Source organism: Neovison vison, chromosome 11 (genome assembly GCF_020171115.1).
Source record: "Neovison vison isolate M4711 chromosome 11, ASM_NN_V1, whole genome shotgun sequence".
Lineage (NCBI taxonomy): Eukaryota > Metazoa > Chordata > Mammalia > Carnivora > Mustelidae > Neogale > Neogale vison.
The window spans coordinates 108,132,381-108,159,174 of NC_058101.1; the positions used below are offsets into that span (position 1 = coordinate 108,132,381).

A 26,794-nucleotide genomic window follows, 5' to 3' on the forward strand; every position below is an offset into this window, starting at 1 on the left:
TCTAAATTTATCACCATGTGATATACTTTATATTTTACTTATATAATTTGCTCATTGCTCATCCCTCTCCCAATTGTAAATTTAGTGTGAGCAGGGATTTTTTTTTTAACTGTCTTATTCACCATTAGCATCTGAAACAGTGTCTAGCAGAAAGTAGATGATCTGTAAACTTTTATTGAAGAAATAAATTTCAGTTCCCATCTATTACTTGGTTATAGGACTTTTGGCAACTTCCTTAACCATTTTCAGCCTCGTTTTTCTCATTGGTTAGATAGAAACAACATCTACCTGATGAGGAATAAGTGAGACAGTTTGTATAAAATAATCAACATAATAAGATTCTGCAACTCTTTGTGTGAAGTCTTTGTAGACCAGATACAGTTTGGAATTCAGAATTGTTCCTATTTTAGAAAGGTAATGAGAGTATATTATACATAACATAATAACATTTAACATCTGGCAAATAGCCCATTACTTAATAGTAACATTTCTACAGCAACATGTAGAAATACTCACACTTAAATGGGATAAATGAAAACTCTATAGGAACTTCATGTCCCTTCAGGTCAAATTTTGCCTCTAAAAGAGTTCAAGTCAGGTTTTTGCAGTCAAATTATAGAATAACTTTCATTTTTCAGAGCTTTATGGATATTGGAACATGGATATGTGATTGTGGACCTGTGCCTGACACACAGTAGGTGTTCTATAAATGTCCCCTTTCCCTTTTTCTCTATCACATAGTTTCTAAACATATCTGGGAGAATGGGTCTCTTCAAAGACAGGAATCATTCTGTTTTATTCACTAATATATCTCAAGTGCCCAGAGCACTGTGACATAATTGGTGCTCCATAGATATTGTTGATTAAATAAAGGAAATACCACATTTATGAAATAAAGTTGATTGTTAGTATTTATTAAATATCTAAAGTAGAAAAAAACAATTTTAATTATTACTACCATAAAAACTGCATAAAAGACTTGTTGATAGGTGACTATAAAAAAATTTCTGTATCTTAAACATGTCTTTTTTTTTACCTTTGTTCATTTGACAAATGTTGAATGTTTTCATTGTAAAAGGAGAGCTAAGGCTTATTTATTTCAGAAATACTTACTGAGACTCTACCCTGTACCAAGCACTACCATGGCTTATAGTTTCAGTAGTAAAATAAGATCAGTTTTGTATCTTTCCTTTGAGAACTCGTAGTCATTGCAATTCTTTAGCTGTCCGTGAACAATTATGCCTTAGATCTTTTCACCTGTTACTACTTTAAGCTATTCACACATGGAACACATCCAAAGTCATAAAGTACTCCACAGAAAATATTTAAAATATTAGTGTATTTTAGTGAAGGAAAATTATTAGGTTTTAGAAAAATATTAGTATTTAGAAGTATTAATGTTCTCTGTTCCATTCAGAGTATTTTTTTTTCCTTAATATACTTTAAAGACTCTGGGCTTAAACCATTAACATCTTTAATTACCTATGTAAGTAATCTTCAGAAGTATGCTAATCATAATGAAAATTGGGTCTCACAACCATTTTTGAGTCCTGTGATCTATATTATTATGAGATTTTCTTTTTCTTAGACAGACACAGATGAGTTCTCTTTAGTATAGCAGAGCTGAGTTAACTTGCCTTGACATTTAAACCATAAGGTATTTGTAATTGTTTTACATGCACTAAACTATTGCTTTGATATTTGGTAGGTCTACGTTATGTGACAACAAAAATCTTGGAATGCAATTCATATTAATTGATCTTTAGCTATAACATACTTGTGAAGAGTTTTGGAATTTCTTTGTGCACTTAAAAATTCTGTAAAATTGTTCTTGTCCTCTCATTTTAGTTTCGGTGTGTGCTCTGTCCTTCATCCGTGATTGTTATGGGCTTTGCTTTACTTCTGTAGTTGTGATAAAAAGCACCAAGGACATTCTCATGGCCAGCTCTCCTTAGACTGGAAAGAGGTTAAAGGAATGGTCTGTGATCAAAAAAGAGATTGAAGCAATAGCCTTTAATGGGATAAGCTATCATTTGGCACTGAGAAAATAATCCACAGACAGTTCTTTCTACTATTCTAATAAATAAATAGACATATTACATGAAGTTCTTCCTTGAAATTTACATTATAACACACTCTTTTGTTCACAGCATAAACAAATGTAAAAATTACTATGAAGTACTTGGAGTTACCAAAGATGCTGGTGATGAAGATTTGAAAAAAGCTTATAGAAAGCTTGCTTTGAAGTTTCATCCAGACAAAAACCATGCACCTGGAGCAACAGATGCTTTTAAAAGTAAAGTAAACCTTTAAAGCAATTTTACTAAGCTCTTTTTAGAACCCACTTTACAGTGTTTTAAAATATTAAATTCTGCATTTACACTGGTACATTTAGAAGCCAGCATAAGTAAGGTCCTCAAAATCCTTTAAAACTTTGCTATTAATTGGTTATGCCAAGAGCCAAATCAATGCACAGTGGCTCGACAAAAGCAAAATGCCAGTTTGGGCAAAGTCGTAAGTAACTTTTCTAGATAATCATGCATGCTTTCTGGTTTACCACACACCGATAGCGTGGTGATTATACACAAGCTTCTGGTATATTACCATCTCTTTCCAAAGGGAACTAAAAATACAGATTTGCAAGTTTTTAGGGTAATAAAGGCTGTCTAGAATTGGAAAATCGCTTGGAATTTTCTGCCTTGTGTTATATTTCTGATAACTAGCCAACTTTTGCATTTTCTTGTATGTGGTTTTAACTAATGTGATTTTTGTTTTGTTTTGTTTTTAAGAATTAGTTTCTTTGGGCTCCTGGCTGGCCTAGTTGGAGCATGCATCTCTTTTTTTTTTTTTTTTTTTAGATTTTTATGTATTTATTTGACAGAGAGAAATCACAAGTAGGCAGAGAGGCAGGCAGAGAGAGAGAGGGAAGCAGGTTCCCTGCTGAGCAGAGAGCCCGATGCGGGACTCGATCCCAGGACCCTGAGATCATGACCTGAGCCGAAGGCAGTGGCTTAACCCACTGAGCCACCCAGGCGCCCCTGGAGCATGCATCTCTTGATCTCAGGGTCATGAGCTCAAGCCCCACACTGGGTGTAGAGCTTACTTAAAAACAAAAAAAATAATAATTGGTTTTTCTCCTCTTGCCTATTCCATTTTTCTTCATTTTCTTTCTTAATATTATTTCAGGGTTGGTTTGGGGTTTTTTGCCAATTTAGTAAATAAATGTTATTTTATTTTTATAATTTTATATTTTATTACATACAATTTATTCATAATAGTTAGATTATAATTCACTGGAAAATGCTTATATTGCGATTGTTCCTTCTTTTGAATTTGGTACTTATAGAGCCCACATCCAATGTTTTCAGTGAAGTGCTGGAGTCTTGGAATAATAGGAAGGAAATGCTAATTTTTAAAATGCTCCTGAGGCCCCTACGTGGCTCAGTCAGTTGGGCGTTCGACTTTTGACTTAAGCTTGGGTCATGATCTCAGGGTCCTGAGTTGTAGCTCTGCATCTGGCTCCATGCTGGGCCTGAAACCTGCTTAAGATTCTCTCTCTCCCTTTGTCATTCCCCCCATCTCATGCACTCTTTTTCTCGAAAAAAAATAAAATAACATGAAATGCTCCTAAAGGATAGATGATTTCATTGGTCTTTCACAAAATACTGTTTAAAATGTTTCCACCAAAACAGTTTTATATTTTGAAGGAAGTTGCCAAGTAAAATATATTCAGGCAATTATTAATATGTTTCAATTAAAGCAATTGCCAAAGTGGTGCTGGTGGAGGTAAAATATCACTGTGACAGTGAGAACCTTCTCTTTTGTTTCCTTAAGTTAAAAATGGCATGTTGAAAGTACTGAAAATGTTTCTTCACTCAAAAACACTAACTTTAGCACATTTCCCCAAAAGTTAAAAAAATTTTTTTACATTATGAATTAAAATCATTTAATTTAAAATTGTTGGTGTTTTTAAATAGTGGAAAACATTTAGGTAGTGAATTTTTGCATATTTGTGATCCGCTATGTAATTTCAGTATTCTCCATTAATGTTAAAAATGTTAAACTGCTTTCTCTGACTCCTGTATTTAAATCATTTGGCATTATTAGTCTTGGGATAACAGTTAGTGGACCTCCCAATATTTTTACATCATATGTATTTTGAAGAGGTGAGCAGCATAAATGTCATGCGAGCTAGACATTCAGAAGGGGCTTTTTTACAAAGGTGATTACGCTTTGATGTGGTACATTTCAGAGTCTAATGCCCTACTTTGCACACTAGAAACTTAATATTTATCAACATGCTGGGAGGTGGTTCATCTCTAGAGAAGAGGCTCACATTATTCAATACACAGGAGGTTATCTATAAATCAGAACACTAATTTATTAGTCCCAAAGAGGATCAGAATAGAGAGTTGGTTGATGAGCCCGTTTTTCATTGAGTGGAAACTATATAGAAAACTAGATTGTAATCCACAGATCCTTGGTGAGCAAAGATAGTTAATTAGAAAGTATTACAGTTAGTGTCATCATTCAGGAATAGGTTTCATTTATTTAGCACACAGGGTCTTTTCTTAATCTTCTGAATCATCTTATTTTTAACCAATTAATCCCAACATTTGTTTTTTGGATACCAAGCTGTTTATTTTAAGCACATACTGTAGTTTTTTCTTTTGTATGAAAACAGTATAGATTGATTGCTCTGTAACTCCAAAACACTTTTTACAGAAGATGGAAATCACTTGCTTTTTATTTCTTCCAAGAACAGAGAAAGAAGAGGTAATTGGTTTAGGGAGTTAAATTAGGTAAAGAGATATTTTCATTTGTGTGTGTTTTGTTTTGTTTTTTTAAGTAAGCTCAGTGCCCAAAGTGGAGCTTGAACTCCTGATCAAGAGTCACATGAAAAACAACAACAACAACAAAAAAAACTGCTGAGCCAGCCAGGTGTCCTTTCATTTGTGTGTTTTGTAAAGCTTTAAAAATTAAGAGGTTGCTATCAAGGAGGGTAGACTAAATGGACTCTTGAGTTCACGTGGCTGTTTGTTCTTTAAAGTTAAGATTGTAACTCAAGTTCCTCAAAGCAGGGAATATTTAAATAAAATCACATCTAGAGAGTGACTTGCACAGTATATATGAACACACTTCTAAAAAATATTTGAATGAAATGGATCCCTTTCCTTCTGTCTGACATGGATGTCTTCAAAATATACCTTGTCTCCTCTATCTTCAAAGAAAAATACTTCAAAGTATTTCAGAGACCATTTGAATAGTACGTGTGCCTGTTATACACATGAGAGTAATAACAAGGGGTGTGGTTTAGCTGTTTACATGTTTACTTGATAAATAATAATGGATCAGTTGCTATAACCTGTGTTAGGTCTGGTAGTTCAATACTCAACATCTGGGCTAGTTTTTCTAGAGAAATATAATGTTTTACTCTAAGAATTTATAATTCATTAAGGAGAGAAAAGTATCACACAGAATATTTGGAATAATAGTAATATCTAACATTTGACAAGCATTTTATAGTTTTTCATTCCTATTTTTTCATTTAATGCTTATTAAAAATCTTGTGAAATAGTCAGGGGACTAGTGTCATCTGCCTTTCTCCAGTAAGAAAATTGAGGACCAGAGAGATTAACTGATTTACCCAGGATCTCCCAGAAGACTGAATATAATTAAATACCAAAACATTGAATAAAGATATTTGAAGAAAAGCAGAAAGATAAAGTAGATTATAATCAGAGTAATTAGAGAAGCCTTCATATAATAGGTGAGAATTAAGAGATTTTTTGAACATGAGTGTGATTAGAGAAGAGAGAAAATGAAAGAAATTTGAGTATGAGAATGAGGCAAATGATTTAAAAATCAGTGAGGACTTCCACTTTCAAGAAGATGGAATAGATATACTTTTCCCTAATCCTTGCACAAAATATAATTGAATATTATATGTAAAACAAAATGAACATTTTAAAAAAAGCTTTGAAAGGTGGAAAGAGGAAGGTAAATGAGCTAAGAACCTTGGGACCCAAAAGAACTACATGGCAGTAAGTTGCTTGGGTTTTCATTTTGTCTTTTATATTAGACTAGGTGCTGGAGAAGCCTAGAACTACAACCTAGAAATACAAATAAGCACAGATAAACAATCCCGAAGAAAAGCCTACTTTCTCTAGGTAAACCAGGAAGGGGGCAACCGAGTAAGGTAGAAAATTTTTAAGTAATAACCGTCCAGTACAGCTAAATATCAAAGAAAAAAACCGTGGTCTCACCCACACCCAGATCAGCAAAGAACCTAGCCTGTCACCCTCTCTGGGCTGTAATAAGATGCCTTGACATGCCTACCCTCTTTACTGTAGGGTAATAGAGATGATCAATAAGGAGCTGGTAATTCTGCTTGGTAGTAACAAGGTGTCCCTTTCCCTCCCCACTGGGCTAGTGTCATAAATGGCCTAGTGGAGAATTAGGACTTTTACCACCATTTAGAGGTAAACAAAGCCATATCCTTGTGGTCTCAATGAAGCTACCTGGGGGACAGTAATATGGTACCCCTACCTACTCTTACCAGCCACAGGGTGTCATTGGAGGCTGGATGGAAGGCTAGGAATCTCATCTCTGCTCAGCAGTAATGAGGAGCTCCTCCTTTCAGATGTCATCAGAGGCCAAGGGGGAAACCTGAACTTTTATTCCCAAGGTGGTATTTTTTCTTCCTGTACTAGAGTAATGTCAAAGGAGGACAGTTAAAAACAGGAGTTTTAGATAGGTCCAGAGTCTCATAAGAGAGCAGCAGTTCAAGAGGGTATGTGCTATGGTGAGTGCTGTGAATTGTGTAAAACTGATGAATCACAGAACTGTACCCCTGAAACAATATGTTATATGTTAATAAAAAATCAGAAAGAAATAATAGCTCAAATGACCACATTTCAGTAGAAAATCACTTGTCATACTAAGAATGAGGAAAACCTCAAACTAAATCTAAAAAGTCATAGATGTCCACATGGAGATGACAGAGAAGTTAGAAGTGTCTAACAAAGATTTTAAAGCATCCATCATAAAAATGCTTCAATGGGCAATTACAGATATGCTTTAATAAATATTGAAAAATAAGAGTCTCAGCAAAGAAATAGGAGATCGTGCAAATAAACAAAGGGTATAAAGAATCAAATGGAAATTTTACAACTTAAAAAAACTGAACAAAAACTAAAAAAACAAAACAAAATTAAAATCTAGCAGTGAGTGGAATAAACAGTTAAATGACAGAGGAAAGAATCAGTGAACTGGAAAATAGAAAAATAGACATTATCTAATCTGAACAGCTCCAGGGACAAGTGGGACTATGACAGTGTTTACTGGTTATATCATTGAGGTCTTAAAAGGAGAGGAAGAAGAGAGCATAGCTGAAAAGGTACTCAAAAATAATTAAGTAAATAAAGATTGAATACTTCTTATACTTGGTAAAAGATACAAGCTTACATAATTCAAGAAACTGAATGAACCCCAAATAGGTAAAGCCCATAAAATCCATACCAAGACATATCATATTCAAACTTCTGAAAACTAAAAACAAAAAGACAATTTTGAAAGAAGCAAAAGAGAAATTACACCTTACCGGTGGGGGAAAAACAATTCAGACGAGATCGGGCGCGTTCAGGGTGGTATGGCCGTAGACGGGAAAAACAATTCAAATGAACAGTGAATTTCACATTAGAGACCATGCAGGCCAGGAGACAGTGGCCCATTTTTCAAGTTTTCAGCCTTTTGTAAAAAAAGAACATTTGTCCAGAATTGTATACCCAGCAAAGACACCTTCAGGAATGAAGACACAATCCAGACATTTCATACCCTAAAAGAAAACTTCTCTAACCAAAATAAAACAGTAAAAGAAGAAATCTTGAAATATAAAAAAGGAAGAAAGAATGTGGTAAGCAAAAATATGGGTAAATGTAATGTAGTTTGCTTCTCCTTTTGAATTTCTCAATTGTTTGACATTTGAAGCAAAATTTTAACATTGTCTGATATGGTTCTAAATGTATGCCAAGAAAATATATAAGACAGTTATGTTATAAATTGGGCGGGATAAAAGAAAGTAAAAAAAAGGTAAGAGTTTCACAGTATCCTTGAACTAGTAAAATGATGACAGCAGTAGGCTGTGAAAAGTTGTGTATGTGTAATATAATACCTAGAGCAACCATTAAAAAGTTATACAAACAAGTACACTCAAGAAATACCAGATAAATCAAAGTGGATTTAAAAAAAAATATATTTCAGTAACTCATGGGAAGTCAGGAATAAAGGAACAGAAAACAAAAAATAAAATGGCAGACATAAACCCTAATTTATCAGTAACTACATTAACTGCAAATGATGTAAATATGCCAGTTAAAAGACAGATTGGCAGGGTGAATTTAAAAAAACAACAACATAACTATGTGTTATCTATAAGAAACTCATTTCATTTATAACAATATAGATAGGCTGAAGGTAAAGAGATGGAAAAAGATGTATCATGGAAATGTCAATCAAAAGAAAGCAAGGGTGGCTATATTAATATTAGATAAAGGAGACTAAAAAAGTTACCAGAGAAGAAATTATATTACGATAAAAGGGTCAGTCCTTCAAGAAGACATAACAGTATACATGTGTTCACATCAAAAAAAACAGATGTAAAATATGTAAATCCAAAGCTGATAGAACTGAAGGAGAAATAGACAAATTCATTATTATAGTTGGAAACTTCAACACCTATCTGTCAACAACTGGTAAAAAAGATTGACAGAAAATTAACAAGAATATGGAAGAATTAAACATTGTTTCCCAACAAGATCTAATCAACATTTGTAGAACACTATCCAACAACAGGAGTATAAATTCTTTTCAAGTGCTCATAGAACATACTTCCAGATAGAGCATATCCCAGGTTATAAAATAAACCTCCACCAAGTTAAGACTGAAGTCATACAGTATGTTCTCTGACCACAATGAAATCAAGGTAAAAATTAATGACAGAAAGATAATTGGAATATGTCTAATCACTTGGAAACTGGACAACACACTTCTAAGTAATATATGGGTCAAAGAAGTCTCAAGAAATGTTTAAAATAATACATTAATCTGAATAAAAATGCAGCATATCAAAATTTGAGGGGAACAGCAAAAACTATGTTGAGAGAAATCTTTAACACTAAATGCATATATTAGAAAAGAGGAATGGCTCTAAGTCAGTCATCTAGACATCTACCTTTTTATGTTTAGAGATATTAACTACATTTCCTTATACTAGCTGAATATATAGATACAAACTAAAAATGCATTGCCATTTATACATATACACACAAGAAATACTTAGTTGTAAATTTAACCTTCTACAGGATTTTTGTGTTGAATGCTATGGAATATTAGTGAAAGAACAGTGATCTAAATGAACAGAACAATATATCATGTTCATGGATTGGAAGACTCAGCATAGTAAAGATGTCAAGTGTTCTCAAATTGATCTACATATTTAACACAATTCCTACCAAAATCCTAGGAAAATTTTTTGTAGATAAAAACATGTTTATTCTAAAACTCATATGGAAAGATAAAGAACCTGAATAAATAAAAGTAATTTATTAAAATAATGGAGTAGGAGTCATCAGTTTACCTGATTTCAGGACTGACTTTATAGCTACAGTTATCAAAATAGTATAGTATTGTCAGAGGGATAGACAAACAGATAAATAGAAAGGATAGGGAACCCAGATATGGACCTATACAAATATACCCAGCTTATTTTTGACATAGGTGCAAAAGCAATTTAATAGAGGAAAGATAGAATTTTCAGCAAATAGTTTTGGAACAATTAGGTATTCATAGGTGAAAAACATTAACCTTGACCTGAATGTTATGTTTTTTTTCCAAGAATGAACTTGAAATGAATCATGAAATATAAAACACTTTTTAACTTTTAGCAAAAGTCATGTGAGCAAATCTTTAGGATTTTGAGCTAAACAATAATTTCTTATACTTAACACCAAAAGCACATTTCATAAGAGGAAAAGTTGGTAAGTTGGATTTCATTAAAATTTTTTTTTTTTTTTAATTTGTTCTGCAGAGACCTTATGAAGAGGATGAAAAGACAAGTAACAGACTGGGAGAGAATATTTGCCAAACACATATCTGAAAAGGACTAGTATCTAGAATATATAAAGAACTCCCCAAACTGAAAATTTAAAAAACAGACAATTCAGTTACAAAATGAGTGAAAGACATTCCACTGAAGATTACATACAAATGAAAGATAAACAATGAAAAGATTTTTAACATCATTCATTAGCCATTAGAGATAATGGAAAGTAAAACCCAAAGCGATATCCCTATGTACCTATCAAAATGGCTAAAATAAAAAATAGCAATACCACCAAATAGCTGGTATGGATGTAGAGAAACAGTACTACTCATATATTGCTGATGGGTTGTAAGATGACACAGTCACTCTGTAAAACAGTTTGGCAGTTTCTCAAAAAACTAAATAGCTACCATACAACTTAGCAATTGCATTCTTGAGCATTTAACCTAGAGGTAAATAGCACTTTTATTCATAATACCAAAAACTAGAAACAAGCCAGATGTTCATTGGGTGAATGATGAAACAAACAATAGTAAATTCATTTTTTGGGATACTACTCAGCAATAAAAAGGAATCAATTACAGTAGGCACCCCCCCCCAACTTTTATTTGCAGAGGAAATGTTCCAAAACCTACAGTGGATTCCTGAAACCACAGATAGTACTGGACCCTGTATATACTGTGTTTTTTTCTTATACGTACCTAACAGGGATAAAGGGTAATTTTTAAATTAGGCACAGTGAGATATTAACAATAATAACTAACAATAAAACACAACAATTATAACAATATACCATACAAAAAGTTATGTAAAATTTCTCTCTCTCTCACGATATCTTATACTTCATTCACCCTTGTGATGATGTGAGATGATAAATTGCCTACATGATGAGATGAAGTGAGGTGAATGATGCAGACATTATGACATAGCATTAAGCTACTATTGAGCTATGGATGATAGGTCAGGAGGAGGATCATCTGCTTCCAGACTATAGTGAATTAAGGGTAACTGAAGCCATGGATTGGGGGTGAAGGCGGGGATTACTATTTTGGTTTACATAACAACTTGGATTGATCACCAAAGAATTATGCTGATTGAAAAAACCCAATCCCAAATGGTTTCATTCCAATTGTATGTTATATTATTTTATTTGTATAACATTCTTGAAATGCCAAAAATATAGAAATAGAGATTAGATTAGTGGTTATCAGGGGTTAAAGAGGAGATGAAGAGAGAGAAAGTGGGTGTAGCTATATGAGAGCAACAAGATGACAATAATGGAAATGCCCTATATCCTGATTATATTAATGTCAATATCCTATTTGTGAGAGTAATTTTACAAGAAATTGCCACTGGAGAAATTAGGTAACAGGTACAGGGATGTCTCTATATTATTTCTTACAACTTCATGTAAATATAAAGTTACCTCAAAATGAAAGTGTAAGAAAAAAGAATATGGTAGAAGGTACTTTTGGCAAAGTAAGTGATACTGAAGTAGAAATGTATTTTGTAAAGGCTTTTGAATGCCAAATTAAATTTTGGATTTAATTTTTTAGGTTATAAAGAACAGAAAAAATTTTTGATTAAAGGTGTCTCACAAAGTAAATGAATAGAAAATGACTTTAGTCACTGTAGATAAAATAAATTCTCTTGCATATATGATTATGGATTATAACAATATTTCATATAGATCTTCTAAAATATCTTAATGTTTGGAAGTTATTTTTTAAATAGAAAAACTAAAACCTTAAGACCAATATATCAATAGTTTAAAAAGTAACACATTGTGAAATTACCTGGAATATTCTATTTAGTATGTAAAGGTGAATCCTAAAACTGATATTATTGGAAGTACAACTCTGGCTGCTATTGATAGATAGGCTTCTTTTTTGGGTATTTGTTAATACCTTGGTGTTGTTTATAAGTACATTGTTTGGATCTCTGATCATGCTTTCCCATTAGAGCAATATTATAAATGATGGTTATGTTTCTGAATCCTAGATCTGTTTGAGAATCTAAAGAAAGTTTTGGACCATCTCAGATAAATGGACCATCGAACTAATTTTTCATACATTGGGGTCCACAGACCACCTAAAAGCTATTACTGAATCCCAGGTTTTAGAATCGCCATCAGAAGAAAAGTTCCAGAGTATATGGGTATAATTAATTTCAGTGTGTTACATAATCATCCAAAAACAACTACCTAATGAGTGTCTATTTGCTTGTACAGTACCTATGGCAGCTACCACATGGGATCCAAAAAGTATTTTTAAAATATCTCTTATTACAGAGGGTTTACAATCTACTTTAAGAAGTAAGCTATATTTATGAAATGATTATCAGAAGTGTCAGAATGAGAATAGGGTAATTTCTACTTTTAGATCAAAGCACTGCAACTTTTGTAAACAGCCTCAAGAAGACATTTTGATAATCAATGTACCATTGACTCTTTTGAAAATGGGAGTATGAGATGGGAAATAGAATTCTTTACTATAAATGAAATGAATTATCACAAAACTAGCAAAATGAGATAGTAATTCTAAAATCTATCTGGATCCATTCAAAAACAAAATCATACTTTTTACTGGGCCATGGGGATATTGCAGGGAAAACATAGATACCCTCCCTACCCTCATGGAGGTTACAGTTTTAAGAGGAGTAAATTGTTAATGAATAAAAGAAAAAGTAGCTCACTCTGGGCTAGAGTATACAAAAACAGTTTTATAATGTCAGTTGAATAGAGTATACCTACTATGCTAAAAAATTTTTGACCTTGAACAAGTATCCTAACCTTTTTGAATCTCAGGACACTCATTTGTAAATTAGGAACAGTAATGAATACGGTAATAACATATTGGGTTCAGAGCCTGGCACTTGGTAGCTACTGTAATTATTATTGGTTTGAATAGCACTAATGAATGACCAGATTAGTATATTCAAAAGAAATAGGGTATTAAAGGATGTAGCAAAATAGTAAGAAAACAAGATAAATGTTCCTTTATGTTCAAGATATTAGGGAGACTTAACAGTTTCCTGTAAAAATTTGTATTGGGAGGTAATAACATGTGTAATTACAAGCAATGTATAAATTTAATGTACAAAGCTAATGTATAAAACTTTTTTAAGGGGGGAAGAGGCAGAGGGAAAGAGAGAATCTTTTTTTTTTTTTCAAAGATTTTATTTATTTACTTGAAAGAGAGACAGTAAGAGAGATCATAAGAGGGGAGAAGGTCAGAGAGAGAGGCAGACTCCCCATGGAGCTGGGAGCCCAATGCGGGACTCAATTCTGGGACTCCCGGATCATGACCTGAGCTGAAGGAAGTTGCTTAACCAACAGAGCCACCCAGGCACCCTGAGAGAAAGAATCCTAAACAGGCTCCACACCCAGCATGGAGCCTTCTACAAATCTTAATCTCATGAGATTATGTCCTGAGCGGAAATCAAGAGTCTGATGCTTAACCGACTGCATCCTCCAGGCGCCATTAATGAATAAACCTTTAAAAGAAATTGTTACTATTTTACTGTTTTCTTGATTAGACTGAAATAGGATTTGTTTTGTTTTACTTTGCTTTTTGAAGGTTTTTTTTTTTTTTTTTTTTTTTTGGTTAATATGACAGTAGCTTTTATATGAGGAAGTCTTTTTATGATAAAAAAAACTTTGCTTACCAACCATAACTCTTTACCTTTTCAGAAATTGGAAATGCTTATGCTGTTTTAAGCAATCCAGAAAAACGAAAGCAGTATGACCTCACAGGCAATGAAGAACAAGCATGTAATCACCAAAACAATGGCAGATTTAACTTCCATCGAGGTTGTGAAGCTGATATAACTCCGGAAGACTTATTTAATATATTTTTTGGTGGTGGATTTCCTTCAGGTATTTTAATGTTAGTTGTAAATAATATATTTTATGAAACTAGAGATTCTCACCTAGATTATTTACCTTCTCCCCTGCATTTCATACACTGTTAATGATCCCCTGATGATTTTTCATGAAGGTAGAAAAAAGTGTTAGACTTACTACCTTTACTGTGAGTTTACCTTTTTTTGAGAAAATGTTTTATCTTTTGAAAAAAATAAAGGAGTACAAATATTCTCTATTTTATATAAAGCTGAAGAAAGGATGTTTAAGTAGAAAATCCACTGGCAGTGTCTTATTTAAATGCTATTACAATTACAGGAGGTATCCTATACCCTAGATGAAAATTTGACTTTGGTTCTCTGAAGATCTGTATAGATATTTCATTCATAACATTATAAATTGCTAATTTGGATGTATTTGGAGGTACTTCCCATTGAAATATTAAAAAGTCTGATTCAGGGGTGCCTGGGTGGCTCGGTGGGTTAAGCCTCTGCCTTCGGCTCAGGTCATGATCCCAGGATCCTAGGATCAGGCCCCACATCGGGCTCTCTGCTCAGCGGGGAGCCTGCTTCCCCCTCTCTCACTCTGCCTGCCTGCCTTTCTGCCTACTTGTGATCTCTGTCAAATAAATAAAATCTTTTTTAAAAAAAAAAAGTCTGATTCATAGGTTATATATAAAGTACATGGGTTTTCAAAATTATATTAAGAGAGAAATAGTTAGTTGAACTAGGCTATCAAAGTAAAATACTGTATAGAGGTACTACTAAATGAATTGATTTTATACTACCAGCATAAGTTGTATTGAACCCTACTTATATTTACTATGAGTTCTGTGAAAATTAATTTTCTTTCAGAGTAGCTCCTATAAGGTAGTTAAAATTATAGCTCCAGTCATGTTTACAACATTTATTTAAATGCTAAGTTTTAAACACTCGATTTAAAATTAGGAGAATCTTTACGAATGTAGCAATATACTTTGGTCTGATGGCCCTGTCTAAATATTATTGAGAAAGATTATGGTCATTGATATGGCATTTTGTAAAGCATCCTTGAAGGGAAGAGAATGTGTAAATACAAATTAATGACTGAATAATATAGCATATATTTTGACATATTAGGATATATAATTCTCACAGAAAAATTATAGTAGTAATTTTGATGGAAAATATGCTAGGAATAATCAGAAATCCTTCAGGTAGTAGTTAATTTTGAGTTACAGTTCTTTTGTTTGTTATAATTTACTTTGTGTCAATATTTCTGACTGCTCACCTTATTTGAAAACAACCTGAAAGTCTATCAGTAGCAGAATGTTTGAATAAATTGTGGTCCATCTCCACATAGTATATTGTATGAATATATTATACTCATTTTTTTTTAAGATTTTATCTACCTATTTGACAGACAGAGATCACAAGTAGGCAGAGAGAGAGAGAGAGAGGAGGAAGCAGGCTCCCCGTGGAGGAGAGAGCCCAATGCGGGGCTTGAACCCAGGACCCTGGGATCACGACCTGAGCCGGAGGCAGAGGCATTAACCCACTGAGCCCCCCAGGCGCCCCTATTATACTCATCTTTTTTTTTTAAAGGCTTGATTTCTAGAGGTTTTGTAATTCATTGATAAATGAGAAAAGCAAATTTTCAGAGTGATAACTCAAGAATTGTAAAAACAACCAACCACAACAGAAGTCCTCTATGGGTGCAATATTAGGCAGGAACTCTTATTCATGGTTTCATGAAGAAAGAACTTCTACTTTTTAATTTTTTTAAAGATTTTATTTACTATTTACTTATTTGTCAGAGAGAGAGGGCACAAACAGGGAGCTGCAGGCAGAGGGAGAAGCAGACTCCCCACTGAGTAGGGAGCCCCATACTGGACTCCATCCTAGAACCCTGATATTGTGTCCTGAGCCAGAGGCGAATGAATATTTAATGAGCTGAGCCACCGAGGTGTCCCAGAACTTCTACTTTTTAAAAATGTTTATTTAAATCCTAGTTTATTAACATACAGTGCAATATTGGTTTTAGGAGTAGAAGTCAGTGATTCATCATTTACATACAAGACCCAGTGCTCATCACAAGTGCCCTCCTTAATACCCATCACCCACCCACCTCCTTCCATCAACTACCCACCTCCCTCCATCAACCCTCAGTTTGTTCTCTATCATTAAGAATGTCTTGTGGTTTCTTTCCCTCACTCCTCCCTGTTCCCCCCACCCCACTCCCATATCTTCTTCTCTTTTGTTTCTTAAATTCCACATATGAGAACTTCTACTTTAAAGGAAGCAAAGTCTGGGAAGAATCATTTTTGTTTCCATCCCCCCTTTACTCACAGGAGAAAAGGGCAGTAAGCATTCACTACTCAAACATGCATTATTTTAGTAGTTTAAAAAAGTCAGATAAAAATGTAAAAGAAGGGGCACCTGGGTGTGTCAGTTGGTTATGCATCTGCTTTAGACTCAGGTCACGATCCCCGGGCTCTGGAATTGAGCTGCGTTGGGCTCCCTGCTCAGCAGGGAGTCTTGCTTCTCCCTCTGCCCCTTCCCCTGTTCATGCTCTCATTCTTGCTCAGTCTCTCTCAAATAAATAAAATCTTTAAAAAATGTAAAAAATGTAGAAGAAAATATGATTTTTCTGATCACAATTGCTCTCCTTAATTTAACCTTTTAATTTTTTAGGTAGTGTACATTCATTTTCAAATGGACGAGCTGGTTATAGCCATCAACATCAGCATCGACATAGTGGACATGAAAGAGAAGAAGAAAGAGGAGATGTATGTTTATGATATGATAAGAAATCTCAAAACGGCAGATTTCTGCTCAGCAAAAGCAATTAGAGCTGTCTGAAAATAGGACAAGTTGTTTTAAAAGAAAATAATGAGTGTTCTCATGCCAGATGTATTCAGTAGAGACTAGACAGTTTTTAGGGATATTGAGGGAGCAGGGGTAGAAGTCAAGGTATGGGGTGGTGGGCAAAATGATACCTCTGAGTTTGTTGTTCTATGATTCTGATGAAAATACTCCTGCAGTATGCATGCTTTGAAGTTCTCATTGTTGGTCCTAAAACATTTAGAACTAATACTGAAGAACTTCAGTTGGAAGTTACTTTCCTTGTTCTAATGTGGTTATACCCAGCTGCATATAGCTCTTAAATTACATGGAGAAGAAAGAAGCTAAATGGAAGGAACACTGGACCGGAAATTGAAAGGCCTGGGCCCTAGCTCTGCCACTTATCTGCTTCCGCATATCACCTCAAAGTCAAGGGAAAAATAGTTTTGCAAGAAAGACAGAGAACTTCCTCATCTGTAACATGAGATCAGTTTATGTCAGTGTTTTCCAAATTGGGGTCTCTACATAAAGCACATGGAAAGTGGTATTTTTAAGAATCACTCCAGGAAGCTGGTGTGATTAGGCAGATTTAAAAGCACTGAACCAGATGATCTCAAATGTCCTTTCTGTCTCTAAAAATATATGACAGCTGTTAGATTATTAACAACTACAACTATATTACAATTTATTATTTTTTAATGATTTTTTTATAGGGCGGTTTTTCTGTGTTTATCCAACTGATGCCCATTATTGTATTGATCCTCGTGTCATTATTAAGCCAATTGATGGTCTCTAATCCTCCTTATTCCTTATATCCCAGATCGTAAGTAGCTAAGTGAATTTTTTTTTTAAATTGTTTTTTATCTAGCTTCCTTTAAAGGGCCTTGTGTTCCTTCAACTTCTAAGTAATCTTCTATTACTACAAGTATACCAGATTTTAAAATTTCTAATTTGAAAAATAGTTACTCAAGTGATAAGTTTGTATTATGATGTTAGTTACATTTCTGTTCCATGTGGATAAAGACAGAAGTACTATTTTTGAACCTGATAGCAATTTAATGTGATAGGTAATATGTTGAAATCAAAGGCAAAAAATAGTTTAAAGGACAAAAATACTTCAAAGACAAAAAGTAGGATTGTAATTGATGTTATATAGATATATATCATTGAGGAGTAAATTACTTCATTCTTTTCTTTATAAAATATTGGTTAAAGACAAGCAAATATTACTTTTTGTTATATGAAGTATTTTTCTACAATATACTTATATATAAGAGATCAGGACAAAAAGGAAATTTAACACAATATGCATTCTAGAAAACTTTAGTGTAATACAGTGAACATAAAGGAAACTTGATAAAATTATACTGTCAGTGATTTTACAGTATTTAAAACAGAATGGCCTAAAAATGAGAAGTAACTTTTTATTTCTAAGTAAGATTTTTATTAAATAAAAATTGAAAGAACTTAAAAGGACCATACTATATTAAAATATTATTACTTTTTATGACATTGATGGTGGTTTTAGGCAATTCGAAATAATGTAAATAAATGACTACCAATATTAACTTTTTAATTATTTTTAATTGTTTTTATTAGCTTGGTTTGTAGTAGTAGGATCAGAATATGCAATTTTAATTAAAAAATAATGATCAAGCATTTCTTTTACAGTGGATCAGGACAAACTATTAAAATGCAAACAGAAAACTTGGGTGTCGTTTATTATGTCAACAAGGACTTTAAAAATGAATATAAAGGAATATTATTACAAAAAGTGGAAAAGAGTGTAGAAGAAGATTATGTGACTAATATTCGAAATAATTGCTGGAAAGAAAGACAACAAAGTAAGTTTATGAGATCTTTAACATTTAGAAACTCAATCAGAGTCTTTGGAATTGATTATTGTAGATTTCCCTACTCAGAAAATGTTCTAGAATTGCCTGGCATCATAATTGGAGCTCCGTACTTCAGACAGTATGGTTTATATGGCCTTGTAACAGTATTTGGCACATAGCAAGCTCTTAGTCTATGGTATTTGTGGTGTTGTTATCAATAAATATTTGGTTGAGTAAATGAATAATACATTATTGTATTTAAGGTGTTGTCAGTTGTAACATGCATCATTATTTTATGTACCACTACGAAAAAAAAACTCTGGCACATTAGCTATGTCATCAGTTTTAATATGAATCCTGTTTCAGAGTAAAGTTTGAAACTCTTCACTAATTTAACTTAAACATTTAACACTTAATGTATAATGAGTTCTGTTGACATTCCATTTTCTTTTATTTATTCTGTACATGACTGCGAACACCTGGTGAATTTGTTTAGCCTTTTCTGGCCTCAACTTCCATAACTTAAGAAGCAGTTCCACCTATAAAAGCTTGACCATTAGAATCTACAGAGATGCTGCATATGAAGCTAGTATTGTTATGGTTATTATTTTTCTGACTTATGAATAATAATGTAGGCAGTATACTGTAAGCTTCAGAATTAAACAAACTGAAGTTGAATCCTAGCTCTGAAATTTTTAGCTGAGTGATTAGGGCCAAATATTCTAACTTGTTTCTTTATTCCCTCAGGTGTAAAATGGATGATGATGATGAGTGGGAGGAGGAAATAACTGTCATTTATATAATACCCATTGTTTCGGTGACTGTCCTAAGCACTTTATATATATTAACTCATTTAATCTCCACAATAACACAGTAAAGTTATACCTGTTTTAGATACAAGGAAACTGAGGCAAAGAGAATTTAATTTAGTAACTTGCCCAGGGCCATAGAGGTAGTCCATGATTCAAACAGTCCATTAGTCTCCAGAATCCAGGCACTATGCCCCACAGTCTTCTCAGTAATACCCAACTTTATGGTTTGTTGTGAAAATTAAATCAGACAATAAAGTGTTCCACATGTAGTAAAATGCCCAGAAATGGTAATGGTTATCTTCTCTCATCCACTAGCAAAAATTCGATAAAACATAGTCTTTGTATACTTCCAAGAAAGTTCTTATCGCTGGCCTTGGTTTCTTCATCTGTGTTCTATATAGCGGCAGTTAGAAGAGATACAACTTCCTTGGTGTCTCAGGCTCTGAGCCTGTGAAGTCAGGGTGTTCTCAATGTGGAGAATGTTACATTAGACTAGTGGCTTTCAAACGGGAGTGGTTTGCCTCTGCTTCGCATTACATCTGATAATATCTGGAAACTTTTTGTGTGTCAGCACAGAATGGGGGTGGAAGAGATTATTGCTGGCACCTAAAGGCTTGAGGCCAGGGTGCTGCTAAACATCCTAAACATCCGACAATCCACAGGATAGCCCCCACAACAAAGATTTGTCTGGCCCACTGCTGAGGCTGAGGAACTGCGTTAGCAGAAGGTCTTAAAGGCAGTGAATGCCAAATCTTTCTTACTTCATTTCATTTCATTTCATTTTACTTTTTGGTGTCTAGTGCCTTACATAATCCTTGGCACATCATAGGCAGTTGGTAAACTTTCGATGGATATATGAATAATTAGGTGAAGGATTAATGAATTCATATGAACGAATACATGAAAGACTTGCTTATTTTGTGTCAAAAGAATGACTAACACATTAAAAATAATACCTTTTGAATACAAATTCTAATCTTCAGCCAAATAGCGGCAACTTTTGGATTATGCATACTTAAATCCTATTACCTTAAATAATTGGGACATTGACTATATAAATAGGAAGGAGGGAAAAGATATTCATATTTATGGAAGGTAGTATAATGTTATGGCCAAAGTGCAGGCTCTGAGGCTGCCTTGCAACATAAGATCCTGGTTCAACCAAAATGTTACCTAAGACAAGTTAGTTAACCTCACTATATCTGACTTATGTCATCATTAAAATGTAGATTGTAACAGATAATACACGTTACCACTTGGCATAATATCCTGCATCAGTAAGTGTTCAATATTATTACTTACTATAATTTCAATTGTTTTTTTTTTCTACCCATACTATAAGCCAAGTGCTTTTGCCTGGCATACTTTAATCTTTTAATCATTTGGCAAGACTGGTGTTAATATTTCACAGACTTTCAATCTGTGTTCTGTTTACTATACCAAGCTATCGACAGCTATATTGTACACAATTATATGTGTGTTTTTTTAAAGTTACTATCAGAAGTTTTAACTAAATCTGATTTTATTAAGTCATTATTTATAAAATAACTTGCTTATATTCAACAATGTCAGTGAAACAAGACATAGCTCTTAAAGACTAAAAAGAAAAGACAACTAAGTACAACATTTGATCCTGCATCAAATGTTGCATGGAATGGGGAGGGGAGGAAATGTCTATAAAGCACATCACTGGGGCCACTGGTGAAATATTAATATGAACTATATATTAGATAATAGAATTATAGTATTGTTAAATTTCTGAATTTGAAAATTATATTGTGGTTATGTAAGACAATGTCCTTGTTCTTATGAGAAACATGCTGAAGTAATTAGGAATGAAAGGTATGATGTCCACACCTTATTCTCAAAAGGTTTTGCAAAATAATAATAACCACCACAACAATAACAGCTTTTATTATAGAGATAGCTAAAGCAAATTTGACAAAATGTGAAGAATTGGTCAATCAAGGGGTAAAGAGTTTTAGAGTGTTCATTGTAATTTTTGTGTAGGTTCATCTAATTTTTGTGTAGGTTTGAAAAAAAAATTTTAAGATTTTAGTTATTTATTTGAGAGAAAGAGAGATGGAGCACAGGCCAGGGGGAGGGGAAGAGGGACAAGCAGTCTCCTTGCTGAGCAGGGAGCCCAATTTGGGACTAGATCCTAGGACCCTGAGATCATGACCTGAGCCAAAGTGAGACACATAACCAGCTGAGCCACCCTGCACCCCTTGAAATTTTCAAAATAAAACTTCAAAAGTTCAGAACATCTAGAAGTTAGGGGGTTTGTTATTTTTTTTTTTAAAGATTTTTATTTATTTGAGAGAGAGAGAGAGACAGAGATAGTGACGGAGAGCACAAGCGGGAAGGAGAGGGATAAGCAGGAGCCAGATGCTGAGTAGGGAGCCCAATCTCAGGACCCTGGGATCATGACCTGAGCCAAAAGCAGATGCTTAACCAACTGAGCTACCTAGGCGCCTCTAGAGGTTAGGGGTTTTAAATGAAGACGGAAGTTAGAGGAACTCAATATAACATTAATTAATCTACTGATTGAATGTTTTACTTGTTGATTAGAATGAACGCATCTTGTTTTATAAATTAATGTCATCAAAATGTTGGCCAATAGAGTTTTTTTTAACCAGTGTTTTTCCGTTTTGCAGTCATTTCTAACACTCTAATGTCTAGATTGATACAATAGGTATTATAAAATACAAGCAGTAATTTGAAGTAATAGAAAGAATGTTATGTTAGAAGTTGGAAGTTTGCCTTAGAATCTAAATTGTCATTGATTAGCTCTGTGAATTTGGGTTTACCTACCTTATCTGGGAAGACACATCTGCAAAAGGATTTTACAAGTGCCTCAAATAAAGGGGATGGAGCTAATTTTTTACCAAGAAGTGGAACAAATAATCCTAAAATTTATATGGAACCAGAAAAGAGCCCGAATAGCCAGGGGAATGTTGAAAAAGAAAGCCAAAGTTGGTGGCATCACAATTCCAGACTTGAAGCTCTTATTACAAAGCTGTAATCATCAAGACAGTATGGTACTGGCACAAAAACAGACACATATATCAATGGAACAGAATAGAGAGCCCAGAAATAGACCCTCAACTCTATGGTCAGCTAATCTTCGACAAAGCAGAAAAGAATGTCCAATGGAAAAAAGACAATCTCTTCAACAAATGGTGTTGGGAAAATTGGACAGCCACATGCAGAAGAATGGAACTGGACCATTTCCTTACACCACACACAAAGATAGACTCAAAATGAATGAAAGACCTCATTGTGAGACAGGAATCCATCAAAATCCTTGAGGAGAACACAGGCAGCAACCTCTTCGACTTCTTCCTAGAAACATCGCCAAAGGCAAGGGAAGCAAGGGCAAAAGTGAACTATTGGGACTTCAAGATCAAAAGCTTTTGCACAGCAAAGGAAACAGTTAATAAAACCAAAAGACAACTGATAGAATGGGAGAAGATATTTGCAAATGACATATCAGATAAAGGGCTAGTATCCAAAATCTATAAAGAACTTATCAAACTCAACACCCCCAATCAAGAAATGGGCAGAAGTCATAAACAGACATTTATGCAAAGATCATCCAGATGGCCAACAGACACATGGAAAAAAAAATATCAATATCACTTGTCATCAAGGAAATACAAATCAAAACCACAATGGGATACCACCTCACACCATTCAGAATGGCTAAAATTAACAAGTCATAAAATGATAGATGTTGGCAAAGATGCGGAGAAAGGGGACCCCTCCTACACTGTTGGTGGGAATGCAAGTTGGTGCAGCCACTCTCAAGACAGTATGGAATTTCCTTAAAAAGTTGAAAATAGAGCTATCCTATGACCCAGCGATTGCACTACTGGGTATTTACCCCAAAGATACAAACATAATGTTCCAAAGGGGCACATGCACTCGAATGTTTATAGCAGCAATGTTCACAGTCACCAAACTATGGAAAGAACCTGGATGTCCATCAACAGATGAATGGACAAAGAAGATGTGGTATATATACACAATGGAATACTATGCAGCCATCAAAAGAAATGAAATCTTGCCATTTGCAATGACATGGATGGAACTAGAGGGTATTATGCTGAGTGAAATAAGTCAATCAGTCAATTGTCATATGCTCTCTCTGATATGAGGAGTTTGAGAAGCGGGGTAGGGAAGGAAAAAATGAAACAAGACGGGATCAGGTGAGAGACAAACCATAAGAGACTCTTAATCTCACAAAACAAACTGAGGGTTCCTGGGGGGGTGGAGGGGTAGGGATAGGGTGGTTGGGTATTGGGGAGGGTATGTGCTATGGTGAGTGCTGTGAAATGTATAAGCCTGATGATTCACAGACTTGTACCCCTGGGGCAAATAATACATTATACGCTAATGGAAAAAAAAACTTTTTTAATTTAATTAATTTTTCCCAAAGGTAAAGCAGCGGGGGCGGGAAATGGAGCAATTTTGAAATTTTGATTGAGTAGTTAAATCCTAGCTGGATTGACTGAATAAAAGGTCATTTCTGAAGATCCTTTAAAAGAGGATATACTTTTGCTGAGAGTATATTTTGAATGTGGTCCTGACTGATGTCCTTTACTTTGGCCATTGTTTTCCTGAAAGTGACTTTTTTTTACTGGGTCTTGTTACATCTTTTCTAAGTGCCCCACCCTTTGGAAGTGTTAATAAACAGTGAGATGACTGAGAGTAACAGAAGATAGCAAAGAACCGTTCCCTAAAGATATATAGTCCATTTGTTTTTCTTTAGTAATGCTACCCACATACTGAAGAAAGTCTTAGAAGTACTCATTTGCCAAATAGCACTACTGTGATTCTGTAGTGAGCTTTTTTCCCTTTTGTGTTCCTTCAGTAAGATTTTCTTTTTTAATTCAAGCAAACTCAGGACAAGATTCCAAATTTTTCTACTCAAGTTCTGGCATAATTAATTGAAACCTTAACAAGAGGTCACAGCAAAACAACCACTAGCAGGATTGAATAGCATATAATTTTTTTCTTTAGTATGAAAGGTCAAGAGGATGCTTCTTTAGAGCATTAGGTTTTAAACCATTGAGGACAGGAGTGAGAGAAAGTGTTGGGTTGATAGGATTTTATTTTCATTTCTTTCCTAGAATAGCTCTGTGTCAGTTTTACATGCTAGGCTTCCAAAGTCTTTTAGAGCAATACTTGGATGTCTTTCTTTAAAAAAAAAAAAAAAAAAAGTCAGTTAATAGAGATACTATTGAAGGGTTTCTTTTAAACAGCATTTCAGCTTAAATAGCTAGGTGACCTAAATTATTATCTACTTATCAAAATATTTTTGTTTGTTAACAGAAACAGATATGCAGTATGCAGCGAAAGTATACCGTGATGATCGGCTCCGAAGGAAGGCAGACGCCTTGAGCATGGACAACTGTAAAGAATTGGAGCGGCTGACCAGTATTTATAAAGGAGGATGAACTGGGATTGTATTTATACCTTTTAGCGTACTCTTTATTTTTTCTGTAAGTAAGTTTAGTTTTATCATGAGAGCTAAAGAAAAAGACTGGATGTTAAAAACTAAACTGAATAGTTGGTCCCTGAAATCTTGGACTGTTTATGACCTACTGGCTCCTTTAATAGTAGGGAACTGAAAACTAAAATTAATGTTTTAGTTACGCTTCTGGCAATTATTTTCACTTTAAAAGCTTATATTGTTCCTAACTAAAAATGTCTTGAGAAAGGATTATCACACCTGTAGCCGTTTCCAGTTTTAGTGATTCTTCATGTTTCCTTTGGTCATGTAAATATTTATGGAATGATCATTTTGTGTACATATGGGTTACTGCATTTTTATTTAAATTCTTTTAGCATTTAACTCCATGAGACACTTTAGTTTAAACTGATAGAATACATGGTCTGTGACAAAATTACGTTTTTCTTGTCAGATGTTGAATGTTTGTGGAGTTTAAGCAATGAAACTTTTTCAAAAAGAAAAGAAACAACAAAAAGCTATTTAACTGTGTAAATCTTGTAGCATTATCAGCTTAGAGGGAATTGATATTTTTAATATTGTCATTATATTCCAGAATATATATTGAGATACATGAACTGGTGTAGAGTATCAGTTTGCTATTTAGTTTTATGAATTGCTAAGCCATGCATAGAAATGAAATGCTATACTGATAGATTTTAAAGAAAATATGAGAAAATGGCTATGTAGATATTAAACAAAAATGGTCTTCAGCAGTAAATTGAAGTTATGTAATTTGCAATTCCAGTAATTCAAAGGCCCCACCACATGTTTATATGTCTGTCTTTAAAGGCTGCTAAGATTTATGAAGAGGACCCACCTGTTTTGCCCCCCTTGGAAATTTTAGTTTCTTCTTAGTGATCATTTGAGCAGGATCCAAAGTAAATGGGTTCTTTCTACAAATGAGTAATAAGAGAAAAATACTACAAAATCGAAGCTTTGTGCCTTTTAACCTGATTGCCAACTCTTAAACATATAAGTAGATTACAGCACACTTACTTGATCAGAGCATGATCTATTTGGCCACGTGCAACAGTGAGCAGAAATATAGCAGCAGGTAGAATAGTGATTTATAGCAAGTTATCCTTACAAAATTCTGAGCTAAAAACTATTTGCCATTGAGTAATTCAATTAATCTTATAGGAGTAAGCTCTCTGTAACTCAATCCATAATATAAATTAGAAAAATAAGCTGGAAATTGAAGTTTTTGGTGCCTGTATATTGAGTATGAAACTATTTGATTTCTAGTCTTCTATGTTTATCAGTTCTAATATTTTAACGATTTTGCTTCATACTCAGTTAATGGAACACAAATGCATCTTTGGTAATTTTTTGTATGTGTGAAAGCATGCTAGTTCTAGTGGCAGTGTTCTTTTGGTTAAAGATTTTTTTTTTCTGACTGTAGTTGATTTTATAGCATTTGTTGAATAAAACTGCTAAAATGACCATTCTTTTTAAAATGTTCTCTTGTATCCCCTTTTCCAGGTGAATCAGTAAAAATATCTGAATTAGTGAATTACACTAAACAACATACTGCCCTAGGAAAACTGGACAGCTTCACTAGTTTTCTTTTAGAAATGAAACTTTTAAATTAAAAAAAAGAGCAGTGCTTAAAAGAAAATACAAATTTAAATATGTTCTTGAGCCTGCAGAATGAATTTTTAGAAAATAAATTCATAGCATTCTCACTTCAAAAATTCATATACATCTGAAAACTTACAAAACTTTAAATGAAAAAATTTCATCCATTTATTTTTCTAGTTATAATGGGAAATTTACACTACTGTGATTGACGCTAATGTGACTTGAAGTCCTGTTGAGTGATTCTTTTTCCCTTAATCTTGGC

The 26,794-nt window shown here is 33.9% G+C and overlaps 1 protein-coding gene across 3 annotated transcripts in view; it reads left to right on the forward strand.

Moving 5' to 3' along the window:
• DNAJB14 (DnaJ heat shock protein family (Hsp40) member B14) overlaps positions 1-26,555 on the forward strand; it is a 48,336-nt gene extending 21,781 nt beyond the window's left edge. For 2 of the 3 annotated variants that reach the window (XM_044224415.1, XM_044224417.1), the window contains exons 3-8: positions 2,151-2,296; positions 13,794-13,979; positions 16,637-16,731; positions 17,500-17,609; positions 18,458-18,630; positions 24,771-26,554. In XM_044224415.1, coding sequence (XP_044080350.1) covers positions 2,151-2,296; positions 13,794-13,979; positions 16,637-16,731; positions 17,500-17,609; positions 18,458-18,630; positions 24,771-24,895 — 835 coding nt within the window. In that variant the 3' untranslated portion in view covers positions 24,896-26,554. Of the gene's footprint in view, positions 1-2,150; positions 2,297-13,793; positions 13,980-16,636; positions 16,732-17,499; positions 17,610-18,457; positions 18,631-24,770 lie in introns of all 3 variants that reach the window. The other variant, XM_044224416.1, reaches the window with a different exon arrangement.
• The last annotated feature ends 239 nt before the right edge of the window (positions 26,556-26,794 follow it).